At 41.3% G+C, this 14,293-nt stretch overlaps 1 protein-coding gene across 1 annotated transcript in view; it reads left to right on the top strand.

The window, feature by feature from the left end:
- STAC (SH3 and cysteine rich domain) overlaps positions 1-14,293 on the top strand; it is a 142,876-nt gene that overhangs the window by 110,873 nt on the left and 17,710 nt on the right. Inside the window, exons 7-8 of the mRNA XM_004471144.4 lie at positions 3,187-3,251; positions 4,679-4,767. Of these exons, the coding sequence (XP_004471201.1) occupies positions 3,187-3,251; positions 4,679-4,767 (154 nt within the window). The remainder of the gene's footprint in view (positions 1-3,186; positions 3,252-4,678; positions 4,768-14,293) is intronic.

Raw genomic sequence — 14,293 nt, 5'->3', positions numbered from 1 at the left:
TCTTTAGAGCCCTGTGACTGTCAGCTTTTACCCTGAATAAATACCCTTTATAAAAGCCAATCGATTTCTGTTCTTTCCATCAGCACCCCTTTGGCAGACTAATACAAAAAGCAATAACAAATAAAATGAGAGCATAACAGAGATGAGAAGGAAAATAAAAGAATGTTATGAACAATTTCATGCCAGTAAATTTTTTTTTAATTTTTAATTGTGCTGATACTTACAATCATATAAATGACCATAGCCTGACTCGAGAAGAAAGAGAAATCTTGAATTTGTTTATAATTATTATAGAAACTGATTGAATATTTAAAATTTTTTGTATATTGAAAATACCAGATAACTTTATAAGTAAATTCTTACCAAACATTTAAGGAACAGAACATTTCTAGATTACTCTTTCAGGGAAAAAAAAGAAAGTGGCAAGGAGGGAGGATAGCACACATGCAACATTTTCAAATTTAATTTATGAGACTAGTATAATACCAACCTCACAACAAGACAAGGACAGTATGAGGAAGGAAAATTACTGGCAAATCTCCCTCTTGAACATAGACACAAAAATCTGAAGCAGCATCTTGGTAAACTGAAACCAATACTGTATTTTATAAAGATAATGTATAATTAGTAAGTTTGGCCTTATTCTAGGGGTGTCGATTTGGGCCAATGTTAGATAATCTAGTAATATACTGCATTATCTGGCTAAAGATGAAAACCAAATAACTATCTCATTAGAAAACACACTGGTGGATGTGGGCTTCAGAATAAAAACAAAGACAAAATATGGAAAAGAAAATGAAGGAATCCTTTTGGGCATGTGGAATCCCTTTTGGGATGTGGAAAATAAAGATTAATTCTGCTTTTATAACAATAGAAAATATACCTGCATAATGGAGATAGTTTTTGATGTATGATTTTTAATAAGATCATGGGTGATGTATGATTTTTAATAAGATGAATTTAAAGAACCAAACATTAAAAAGTGTGTGGTGCATTTTTGGTAAAATTGACCTTTTGTCCTCTCCCCTCATATCAGAGTCTTGGAAATGCTTAATAGGAATAGGTCTTAAACATCATTTTGCTTAATCTTCCAGTTCTGCTTGCAATGATATAGCTGAAAAGACATTCGGAATCACCTCAAATAATTTTCAGCACAGTTCACAGAATGTTACACCTTTCCAGCCCGATGACCCAATGGGTATTCAATAAAAAGCTAAAATAATATGAAATTACAAAATTGTGAAATCGGTCCTAACTGAACATTGCAAATGCACTCATGTAGCCCTCCTCTTTAATCCCAGTCAAGAATTTTCTCTGAAGATTCTCTTTGCATGCTTCAATTCAGATATTCAATATTCTTTTAAAAGTAACCAGTTTTATACTTCTGGAATCAAGTATTGATACCAGGATTTCAGATAATCACATAATACCAGAGAAAAGTATGACTGGTTTTGACTGTTGTTTTTAAATGGTCAACACCAAATTGATTGGCCAAATACCGAGGCAAAGAAGATCGGTAGAATCAGCCTTCGTTTTCCACTCACTGGCAACCAGAGCTCACTCAACAGCTGCATATTTTCTTCCTGGGGACTGTGGAATTGCTTCCATAGGCCCTGGAACTATAAACTGCAGAGAATAGCTATTTAATAAGCTTTGATACATTTACTGGGGCTCTTATAAATCAGAGAGTCTTTGGTTCTCTTTTAAGGTCCCTGGAGATTTTTGACATACTGGCTGAAATAGGTGTAGAGCTTTCCGTGGTGTGTTTCCCTTCCTCTACTGATATTTCCCCGATAACCTAAGGGGAAGTCAATGGAGAGAATAAAGCAGCAATGTGCTATCTTCCAATGTTGAATCATCTAAATGGTAGGTTAAGTTAGACCCCACGACTCTGTTGTGTACATTTGGAAACATTTGCCACATGGTTGTTTAAGGACGATACATCAGAATGATTCGGCTGTGAGTTCATCACTGGGGCAAGCAGATGTGACTGACCAACCCAGCTGAGTCAAGTCTCCTGTACCCTCCTAGACTTACCATATCTGCATCTGGACAGTAAAAAGCCCTTACCTGTTTTGAGAAGGCTTGTACTTTAGCAAAGACCATGGAGTGGCTGCTTAATGGCAAAAAGAAGATAATTCACATTCCAAAAACAAATGAAAAGAAAAACTACTGTTATATTTTTCTGTTCCAAAACATAAGAGATCAAGGAGATATTTGAAGCTTAAAACTAAAGCTTTAGTCTACAAATTAGAGTATAGATATCATTAAGAAATTAGGATTGAGGGAAACGGATGTGGCTCAACCTATCGGGCACCTGTCTACCATATAGGAGGTCCAGGATTCAATGCCCAGGGCCTCCTGGTGAGGGCAAGCTGGCTCACTTGGTAAGCTGGCCCATGCGGTGAGTTGGTCCATGTGGAGGGCCAGCCCACATGGGAATGTGGCCCCATGCAAGAGTGCCAGCCAATGCGGAGAGCTGGCACAGCAAGATAATGCAGCAAGAAACACAGAGGAGAGAAAATAAGAAGACATAGCAGAACAGGGGAGCTGAGGTGGCACAAGAGAGTAATTGCTTCTCTCCTACTGCGGAAGGTCCCGGGATCGGTTCCCAGAGCTGCCTGATGAAAATACAAGCAGACACAGAAGAACACACAGTGAATGGACACAGAGAGCAGACAATGGGGGAATGAAGGGGAGAAATAAATTAAAAATAAATCTTAAAAAAAAAAGAAATTAGAATTGAGATATTGAATATAAACAAAAGAATCTGGTATTTAGAAACAGTAATTAAAAAACAATTAAACTGAACCATGCCTCATCCACCATCCCATTAACAAATGATTCAATACATTCAACAAAAGAGGAATGACATGGTTTCTGCTCATGAGAACACAGCCAGATGAGACCAGGTTTTGAATACACAATTGCCCATCCTAGCCTGGAGGAATGTGCAAGGTTGCAGGTAGAGGGGGCCAAAGAAGGTGGTGCAGACTGCTGCGTGGAGTAGGCAGGGAACAGCTTACATGGAGAGTATATGAAAGCTGTGTCCCAAAGGACAAGGAGAAGGCAAGGAGTGGTAAAGTAGAAACACACATATGGAAAAAAACAAGGACATCTTTTGGGCATGTTTCTAATGCATGGCGACCGTGCCATAAAACTCCTGCTTTTTCTTGTCTCCTTCAGTGTTTACGTATCCAGAAAATGGCACTGACAATTTCAGAGACCAGACCAAGAACACAAACCACCAGGTATTTATGGACATCACAGAAGACAAACCAAATAAGAGTCCTTAGATCAAGCTGCAGGTCACAACCCAAGTGGGTCATGAAATCAATTCCGAGGCCCCCAGACCAGCATTTTTAAAGAATAGAATAGAATAATGTAGCATAATGTACCATGACAAAGATAGCCTGGAATAGAACAGAAATATGACAGTGCATCAAAGGTAATAAGGATAAGTACTGCATTGTATAATTTTTCTTTTACTCATATATGTTATATACACTTAATATGTAAATTATATAATTACATGTTATACTATTTTATAGCATATAAGTATATATTATATTTTATATGTTTAGCTGTATCTATTATTCGGATGGGGTGGGATGGGAAGGGACAGAATAGGATAAGGGAAGGCATGGGAAGGGAGGGGAGGGGAGGGGAGAATAGACTAGACTAGATTAGACAAGACAAGAAAAAGAATAGAATAGAATAGAATAGAACAGAACAGAACAGAACAGAACAGAACAGAATAATATAGGTTACCTGAGTTTTGAATAGCATAGCATAGCATGGAATAGATAAGAAAACAGCAGAGTACATCAAAGGTAAAAGGGATATGTATCATTTTATTTAGCTTTTATGTTACATATATAGGTTAATTATATTTAATTATATTTTATGTTATTTTTAATTTATTATATATTATAAAAATAAACATTCATATAACATTAACATTTATTTAGCTCATAACATATAGCACTTTCAAGAGTCTCTTTTATAGTCTATAAAGTGAGCATAACAATAGTATCTACTCATGGGGTTGTAAAGTTCAAGTTAGCTAATGCACATAGCAAAATGCCTGGCCCAGAATATGCGCTCAAAAATGGTAGCTTTTATTATCCTTGTTTCAAAGAGAATTCTATAGCCAGAAAATGGCAGTCCCATGATATAAACTAAAATCAGTCTGACACCAAAGTTTACCATTTTTCCACAACGTGAATGAACTAATTGCCAGATTACTATAAACTAAATTGATTCTTTTTGATATGCAAGACACCTGATTTCAGGCTAACTGGTAAAAAGTCAGTTTTAGGAGGTGGGAACTCTTTCCTACCTATTGAAAGAACATTCCAGTCTGGAGCCAAGCCTGTGTCATTTTCCATGAACAACCTTATCAAAAGAAAAATTTTATTTGAAGAAAATTGTAGTGTCTCTGGCAAAGTGTTCCAAACAACTATTTCCAAATGGTTTGTAATGACACCAAACTTAGCAACGAAATTAAAGATAAACGTAAAATTGAAAGAAAATCTTTAATACCAGCTAGATAATTTAATACCTAGTATGCATGCAGTGAAATTACATCACCTTAACGTTTCCATTTTCTATTTTCTTGCTTTCCTCCATTTCTTTCTCCTTCCTCCTCTCATTTTACTTTCATTTTCTCTTTCAGGAACCTCTTTCCAAAGACCTATTACAGATGAACACCTATGTTGCCTTGTACAGATTTGTACCACAGGAAAATGAAGATTTGGAAATGAGGTAAAAAAATAAATTTAAAAATATGTATTTTTGAAGAAAGAAAGAAAAAAACAGAAGAAATAAAATTTAAAAGTTAAATGTTTTCCAGGTGAAAAAACAGAGTAACCTGAAGGTCTTGTGAAAGCCCAGGTTGCTGGGCCTTGTTCCCAGAGTGTCTGACTCCGACTCCGTTGGCCTCAGCTGGGGCTGGGACTTTGCTTGCCTAACAAGCCCACAGCTGGCCCTGATGCTGCTGGTCCAGAGACCTCACTTGGAGAAGCACCACTTTAGCAGGCACCCAACAGGACTGCTAATGGGCGTTTTCACAAAGATTCAGCACCAGGTGCCCTTGGCATCCTATCGATTCTAGTATGGAATCAAACGCAAACGTATTTAGTCCCCAAATTAACCTTGATTGAGGAATCAAACTGAAGCTAGCAGGGACAACGGGAGAGCATCCCACTTCATGGCGATGAAAACCCTGGGGTGAATAAGGTGATTTTTGTGATATCAGTGAAATCTGAACTTATCTCTCTCTTTTTTTTTGTCTTTATTTTTTTAATGTTACATTCAAAAAATATGAGGTCCCCATATATCCCCACCCCCTCCTCCCACTCTTCCCCCCATAACAACCACCTCCTCCATCATCATGAGACATTCACTGCATTTGGTGAATACATCTCTGAGCACTGCTGCACCTCGTGGTCAATGCTCTTGACCACAGCTTGAGTCCCCTTGTGTTTCAGGGGCGGTCAACCTGAAGTCAGTTCTGGGTTCAGGTCCTAATTTGCTGTATGAACTTAAGCCACTGTAAACATCTCAATTTCCTGGTTCCCTTTTTCCCTACAAGAAGAATGACTTCTTCCGCTTCAGGGATTTGTGAGGATGGAATGATTCACGCACATGCAGCACACAGCTAGTGCCTAGTCTTTGTAAACAGTAAGTGGGAGTTATTATGGCTCTTACTGAGGTGGTGTTTGCTGGCGCATCTTAGGGAAAAAGCTTTACCCTCTCCTCCACTCACAACCCCAAAACGCAAGTCATCTCAGAAGGGGTTGCCATTTTCTACTCCTACCCCAGGAGAGAAGAGACTGCTTTTCTTCAGCCAAGTGGGTTCTTAAAGATTGGTTCTTTCCTGCTCTGAATAAATGCAGAGCGAATAAGCAGTGAGAACCTTTTAATGCCAGTGCTTTGAGGAAACAGCCTCTATTTTGGGGTGGACTCCCCTGGTCTGAAAGCTGTGCAGGTCAAATTATAAGCCAGCAGCCCTGCAGACGGCCCCTGGGAAGCAAGGCCTCTCCACCCTGGGAATTTGGGGGTTTCTCCACATCTTGAGGCTTGGGCCATTTCTCAGGCATGGTCTCTCTCTCACTTGCCTGAAAATGCTCTCCTGCTTCAGGGAAATCATCCTTCTCTCCCGTTCTCCCCAAAACCCTTAAAAAGGGAGAGAGCCACTGAAAGGCTCCCATTCGACCCTGTTTCCCTGGGTCCCTGCCGCATCGGGGTCAATTCAGCGGCTCGCCCCCGCCCCCCGTGGTGGCTGCAGCGTCCACACTGAGAGACGTCCCAGCAGCTCTGTCCATCGCACCGGAGTCTGCCAAGTCCCCTGGCTCACACCCCGCGGTCAGCTTTGTTTCCTTAGCAGCTTGCGGGCTGCTTCCAAGGGGTTCTTGAACCTTTCCAGACCAGAGTTCAGGGCCAGGATCCGGGCTTCTTAGTTTCATTCAGTTGAGCTCTGGTGTTCTCCGTCGTTGAGTAAGAACTGCCACGCTGAACTCACTGTCCGCAGTTGTAAGCACTTTTTGAACAGCTCCGGCATCGGTTGTGGGAGGAGGAGGTGGCATTTATCAAGTGAAGACTAGTCTCTCGGGTACCACCAGCCCATGAGTCAGAGCCTCCTGGGACCCCGCTGGGATGGGACCTTGCCTGCAGCTCCTTCAACTGTCAGGGAAGACCTTTGATGTATATTTACATCGCAATAAGTACAGAATATCGATTTCTTTCTTGAGAGCATCATTTGGCAGTCTAGAATTTAATATTTAACAACTTTCCCTTGTCCGGGTCCCACATTTTTATGTTAGAAGATTATGCTGAAATCATCAGATGAAAAAACAATTCCAGAGAAAGGCAGCATGCTGTCAGGGCGGGGAGAAATGGCAGGTAGCTGCGTGGTGGGAGCAGTAACTTTTTGTGCTTGTTTTAGTTGGTGGTGGACAGCTAAAAGTCAAGTTGTCTGGTCACGAATCAAACGATTACAGTCTGCTTTAAGGCAAACAGGACTATTCGTTCCCGGGAGGAAAATGTCTATATTGCATAGACTCCAAGATTGGCGTGATAGATCATAATTACATTTTGTTTTTTTGCCAGGAGATTGTAGGTTCCCATTTTAAAAACAGGACACATGATTACGTGATTTAGAATGTGGAAGCCAGTGCTCTGGGGATTTGGTATAATTCCTCCAATGAACTGCTCTTTGGGAAATATCTCTTTTCTTCAAACCATAAGGGAGGAAAAAAGTCCTTTTAATAAAATGTCACTCTTATCCACCGCATTCCAATCCAGGAAATCACACTGGATACTGTGCTCAGGAAAGAACGAAGGAAATGAGAAACAGGGAATAGTAAGAGAATGTGCTTGAAGAAAGCCTGAATGGCAAAGTCAGTGGTCATAGATCAGCACAGAATTGACCTTTGCTCCCGCAAGCATGTGTTGTGTGTCTGCTCACGAACAGGGAAAGCTTTTTCTCCAAGGGCCATGGTCCAGACTTCTCCATAGACCTGGAGATTCCCACACTGACCTGCCTACCCCAGGAGCAGGTGGCACATGGCAATGCTCCCCTTCCTCCTACAGACTTGGTGCTTCGGGTGAGTGACGTTACCATGTGCCAGGACCCAAGCCAGCCCCACCAGAGAAATTTCCCTTTATCTTGTACACGGAATTAAATTGCTGATCGATTCCTACTGGTTCTAGTTGCCTAAAGTCTACGGTACCCATTACCATCTTCATCTCTCCCTAGATTGTTCCAGCAGGTTCCACCTGCTCTCTGTATTTCTAGTCTTGCCCCCACTCCTCCCTTCCAATCCATCGTGGAGAGACATTAACACTAAAGTGATGATGCAGTAATGGAGATTGTCCAGACTTTGGAGTCAGACAGAAGGGATGCGAATCCCAGCTCCTCTGCTCTCTAACAATGGGGCCTACCACCTAATGTTCTGAACCTCAGTTTTGTCGTCTTGAAAACAGGGATAATAGGGCCCGGCCTTAGAGGATGGCTGTGATCAAATGGGATCGCAATGTCTAGTACATACTGGAAGAGCTTAATAAATGTTAGTTCCAACCAGTTCACCTTCACACTCCAGGAGTAGGTGTTTTCCTTCAGAATTAAGAAATGGTGCGGGGCTCTGAGGGAGAGGGGGCCAAGGGAGGGGAGAATAAATGTGTATCAGCATGGGTTCACTGGAGGCTTAGGAATAAAAAACACTTGCAGAGCTGTGAAAGGGTGGAATAGTGCAATGCTGAAGCCCCTGACCTGGCCTGAGTCCTCGCCGAGCCCGGCACTAGCTAACTCTCTTGAAGCCTGAGAAAACACCAGCCATCAGGCTCTGCCTCCTCTCTCGTAAAAGGACATAATCGTTTTGCCTGCCTCTGGTCTGTCTGGTCCCAACACACAAAGCCTTCCTTCAAGCGCTCAGATGCCCTCCATTTCTTGGGGGTAAAGACCAGAATATTTACAGGAACCTCAGGGCCCTGCACGGTCTCACTCCAGTGACCTCTGCTTTGTCTTTTCCCACCATTTCCCTCGCCTGTAAAACGAGGGTGCTCTTGGAGCCACCAATTACTATCCACTCTAAGGCGCCTTTGTTAAATCAAGAATAGCTTTTATGGCTTTGCTGAGTTGTTATATCATGTAAATAATATGTGCATGATGTGAATATCTCCAAGTGGGTACAAACCCTTAAAACATTTTAGGGACTCTGAAATGAAGGATGAGGGGGTGTAAATTAAAGGTTTAAAGGTCCAAATGCATATTTTAGTAACCTTATAATGCCTATTCCAAAGAAGTCATTTTGGTTTCCCACATCTAAATCATTTTCATTTTTATTAGTTCTCCCCAAACAGATTTATATGGTAATGGGCATTTTTCATAAGGAGAACGAAGAAGGAGACAGAAAGAGAGAGAGAGCACAAAGAAGGAGACAGAGAGAGCACAAAGGAGACAGAGAAGAAAGAGAGAGAGAGAGAGAGAAAGGAGCGAAAAGAAAAGAAAAAAGCTTATGAGCCAAGAAAGGAAAAGTAGGAACTGCTTTTCCAATATTATTAAATTCTAAGAGAAAACAAAATAATTGCCACATCAATGTGGGTCAAAATGTCTAATTTTGGGAAGATCGAAGAACATAACTTATTTTGTAATCCCAAGTAAGGAAATAGATTCATGAATCTCCAGACTTGGAAGCAGCTAGTCTCAGGAAATGGGTGGGGCTGACCTACCCACCAAGAATTTCCATAGCCCAGACTGAAAGAAAAGGGGCCACCATTCCTGTCGTTAATGAATTCAAAAGAACCTCTGGATGGCCTGAATTCATCTTTCTGATTTTTCCAAACCACCGCTTGAAGTTGAGTTAAAGGCGGTTTGAACCCTGTTCCCATGATTTGTCTCATCTGTTCACCACTCGTCACATGGTTATTAAGCGTCTTATCTCAGTGGATGATGAACAGGCCCTGTTCTCAACTGCTCAGATAGTCGTGGGGCTGGGAGGGGAGGTCCAGCAGAAGAGTAGGCAAGAAGTTACAACAACCCAGTGTGAGGCATGTTGGTGGGGCGGCGGTGAGTCCAGGCTATGCAGCCCCTCAGAGAGGCAACCTTGGGACATCGGAGAACGCTTTTCAGAAAGGTGGCATCACAGTCAAGCTGAGGCATCCAGAAAGAGGGTCACTGGTGCCTGTGAAGTCAGGTTCCCTTTGAGGAAAGGATAAAGGAAGAATGGGTTTGGTAGAAATTCATCGCAGGAGCAGAAGCATAGCTAGATAACCACATTCATTCCAGGCTTGATTCTGGAAAGACTATCTTTAAATGTTTAATGAATGTACGCAGGGCTGTTTAGCTCATATTGCAGTGAGGCAATTCGTGGTTCTTTACCTTTTTTGGAGGATTTGAGCCCTTTTGAGAATTTGATCAAAGAGAAGGGGTCTAGAAAAACGCACCATCTTGTGGCCTGTTTGGAGATATATAGTCAGGAAGTTCCTCTAGGATGTCCCTTTGGAAAATGCCCCACAAATGTGTATTCTGGGAGTGATGCTTTACTTGAGGCAGAGTTCTGGCTCCGGCCATCCAGGGATGTTCTAACATGCAGTGAGGGCCAGTCAGAGCAATTGCAGGTGCTAAGCCATTATAAGGAGCTCTAGGGCTCACCAGGCTCCTAGGTAACTCTGCGGCCCTCCCAGGAACGCATGCTGTCCTTTAAGGAAGATGACACTTTCTAGGTGGAAATGGAATGTAAGGCAGATTTTCTGAAAGCAAGACAGATCAGGATCTCAAGTATGCAAATGAGGAACTTGAGATGGTTGAAGGAGCAAATGCACACTCGTTCATTCATGGCTTAGCATGTGCCTACACGCTACAGACTCATCCATCCCTCTGTTAGTTTCTGAGCACCTACCCCTTCCCTTGGCTTTGTGCCCCGTTTATTCTCAGGGCTCCCCCATCTCATTGGACAGTCCTCAATTTCCTTTGCTCCTTCTTTGTCTTCTATCTGAACTCCTCACCCAGGGTGGAATTTTGCTTTATTTTTCTGATAGTTTGAGTACTGTACCCATTTTGAGCACATTTAATCCAAGCTCCTCATTTGACCCCATCCATGAAGTATATGGAGAAATGGCCCTACTTAATGCGGCTTTTTATCCTCTCTTCTTATTCTGCATCTTTTCAATGATGATGTCTTTAGAGTTCAGTGGTGCCTATTGAGTCACCTGGGGAGTTGTGCTAAAGATACTCTTGTTCAGGCCCCATGCCCACAGGTCTGATCTAGGAGGTTTGGAAAGGGAGTTAGGCATCTGCAATTTTTGCAAGCTCCTCAGTTAATTACCGTGTGAGAAACACAAGAGCCAAAGATGAATCCAAGGTTTGAAACTGAACATGGCACGGTAAAGGCAGCAAGAAGAGCAGGTATTGGGGGTAATATCGGGAGTTCATTTAGGTCTGTTAAGTTTGGACAAGTCAAGTGAAGATGTCTAGCAAGCCCTTGTATTTTTTAATTCGGGGTTTGGAAGAGATCTCGATTCCTGGGTCACTGATGGTATTTAATGCCATAAGACTGAATCCGTGTATCACCTTATGAAGGTCCACGTGAGAAAGGTTTTTAGAATTTAGTTCCAGAAGCTATGTTTCTACAGATGGCCTTGACATGCTTCCTCTTCTTTAAATAATAAGAACTGCAAAACCGATTAATCTCCCTTTGCCACTGGCATCTAGAAGGCTCTGGGGCAAATTTGGGAATTAAGTGAGCAACATTCTTGTCTTCTCATTGGTCTTTTTTCTCAATTTTTATTTAGATTTTCTTTCACCTTATATTACTGCTGTTATTATTATTATTCCCACTGGTGTAAATCATTATTTTACTATTTTAAGTCACCTCAGATCTTTTGGGGAAAGAGAGATGGACGTGACAGAATTAATGAAATGTTAATGAATAAAAAGAAGTGCCAGGAACTAAATGATCTGTCAGGGAAGGAAGAAAAAAGACAAAATGTATTTAAAGAACAGAACCAATCTTCTGAACACTTCTCATTTCTATCAATCAATGACCCCCAGAATAATAGGAGTTCACCTAGCCTTACCCTCTCTACATAGGCAGGATAATCAAGAGAGAAGGATGCCTCACAGGTGAAAATTGGAGGCTCAGGGCTAGAACCCAGGGATGGGGCTCCCAGTCCACTGCCCTCTCTCCTATCCCACATTCTCCATCCTGTGGTCCCTGTGGTACATTTTTTCTCTGAGGATGTTTGCAATTATATATGTATTTTCAGTAGTCTTTTTTAAATACACTTTTTATTTATTTTTAAAAGATACATAGATCACACAAATGCAATTATATTTTAATCAGAAGATTCAGACAAATGTGCCATTATATCCCATTTTGGCCACTCACATCACTTTTTACAAGTCTATTAGGATTCGCTAAGTAATTTTATTTGGCCCATTGAGAGAACCAGTATGATCTTACACTGGGTTCAAAGAAGACTCCAAAGCATGCACAGATACAAACAATCAGGAATCTCGACATAAATTTACAAATAGATGCAAAGCAGGTCAGTATTCACAATATAATAACTGATTACATTCCAGCGGACGCAATTCAGTTGCATTTCTATGGACCATAATCATTTGTGTAATTATCAGTTTTCTAAACTTCCCGTGATGAAAAATATAAAAGGGGGAGATGACCTGGAAGGGTGCACTGAACTGGACACTCAGTCATCTTTTTCCCCATTTCACTCCCTTGGGTACTTTTAGCAAACCTGTGAGGTTAGCCCCACAGGTACTATTTTACTAGGGAGAAAACCTTTGGAATACATAAGCCCCTTGTATGGGCTGTAAGAATCTCCTGGAAAATACTATTAAACTAGAGATTCCTGGGATTCGTCCAGTTCTAGAGAGTCAAATTCCCAAGTTGGAACTTTGGAATCTGTATTTTTTAATGTTCCCATGAATTCTGATTATCTGCCAGATTTGAGACCAACTGTCATTTATCCAAGGAAATGCAGTGGGCCAATACACAGACCCAAAACTGTAATGAGGTTTCCCGCTTCTCAACCCGTGCTCTGTACCCTCATTGGCTTTGGATTTTTTGGCCTATGACTTATGTTTCTAATGGTCTTCACCTGGAAAGATTTTATAAACTCTTCATAAAATAAGAAAGCAAGAGCCCTTGAGACAGACTAAGACAGACTATCACTCCCTTGGTGTGTCCTTTCCATTCTCTAAGTATATTACTGCTTAGCAAATGCATCAACTTAATTAAAACTGAATGTAATTCTAATGCACCGATTTGATTTAAAAATAATCTTCACAGTCACCAGGACATCAAAATGCAATTAAGGCTATTTGAGGAAAGTCTCTGGTGCATATTATGTTCGGATGCTGCACTGAGTAAAGAGACCCAGATCGTCCCAAATGTCACTAATGTGTTTAGCAGCCTCCCGCTCTCTCAAATGCCTCTCTCAATTAGGTTCTGGAGAGCGTGATCCATGACAGTTGAGGAACATTTACCAAATCCCTTCCAAACAGCCCCTTAACTGAATGCTTTTTCTCTGAGCTGGCCTGTGGGCTTGAGAAAGTGCAGGCAGTCTTTCAGGCACCAGGCTTAAGGAAAGATCAATCTACAAAGTTTAGGAATTCCTTCTTTCTTACCCAGGTACCCAGAACTGTAAAAGACTCTAGAGCATGACAGCGGAAATTGGGAAATGGATCTGATGTGAAAATGAAGCAGCGCAGATTTAAAATTAGTAGAGCCATTTGACTGGCTTCTTTTTCTGTTTCCCTTCTCTTGGTTTTTCAGGACATGTTTTGGCCAAGTGACTATAGTTACCCTAAGCTTGATTTGGGGTCCATTTTGCCTCATAAATGGGAAAGGAAGAGAAATATTTAAAATCCCCCAAAATAACCTCAGATTAAAATGGGCAGTCCTGATGAGGTGTTTTTTTTTAATTGGAGACGTTGTGAGTTTACAAAACAGTCACACATAACATACAGGATTCCCATATACCACCCAACCACCAACACCTTGCATTGTTGTGGAAATTTGTTACAATGGATAAAAGAAAATATTATTACTATCATCCATAGCTTACATTAGGCATATTATCTCATAAGACACTATAGCATTAACCCCGTGTGTTAGTATATCATATTCATCATAGAGTTCATGAAAGAACGTTCTCATATTTGTACTGCTAGCCACAGTCCATCATCTACCCCAGGGCTCACTGTATTATACAGTCCTTGTATATTCCATTCAAAGTGTAACACAGCGGCTCTCAGTTTCATCACAGAGTTGTGCTTTCATCACCCCAGTCAATCTTAGAATGTTTTCATTACTCCAAAAAGAAAAATCCCATATCCCCTTTTACCCCCTTGTTATTGAGTGTTAGCATTGATCTCGTACCTTCAATGCCACTGATACAAAAATATTACAATGTTACTGTTAACTATAGTCCATAAGTGACATTAGTTGTATTTTTCCCTGATGAATTTTGACGAGGCACCAGAGGAGCAAGAGGAAACTTAATTTAGTGGAGTTAATTGTGGACCCAAAGCCTGCAAATGGTGAAATCTCTCTGAACCTTCTTTCTTGTGTGTAAAACACAACTGGTGATGCCCTCTTCACTCAGTGAATATTGCCATCCTCTCCAGGCTATTTGGCTGTCCTTATCCCTCCAAGTGTCTCTTGCAACCAGTCACCTGGCCAGTGGAATACCAGCTCTGGTCACAGGGTCATCCCTAGACTTTGTGGCAGTTACCTCAGTTGGAATGGGGTGGGGCAGGGAGAAA

Source organism: Dasypus novemcinctus, chromosome 31 (genome assembly GCF_030445035.2).
Source record: "Dasypus novemcinctus isolate mDasNov1 chromosome 31, mDasNov1.1.hap2, whole genome shotgun sequence".
NCBI classification, from domain to species: Eukaryota; Metazoa; Chordata; class Mammalia; order Cingulata; family Dasypodidae; genus Dasypus; species Dasypus novemcinctus.
The sequence above is the reverse complement of the archived record's forward strand: the minus strand, read 5'-3'. Positions and strand labels throughout refer to the sequence as shown.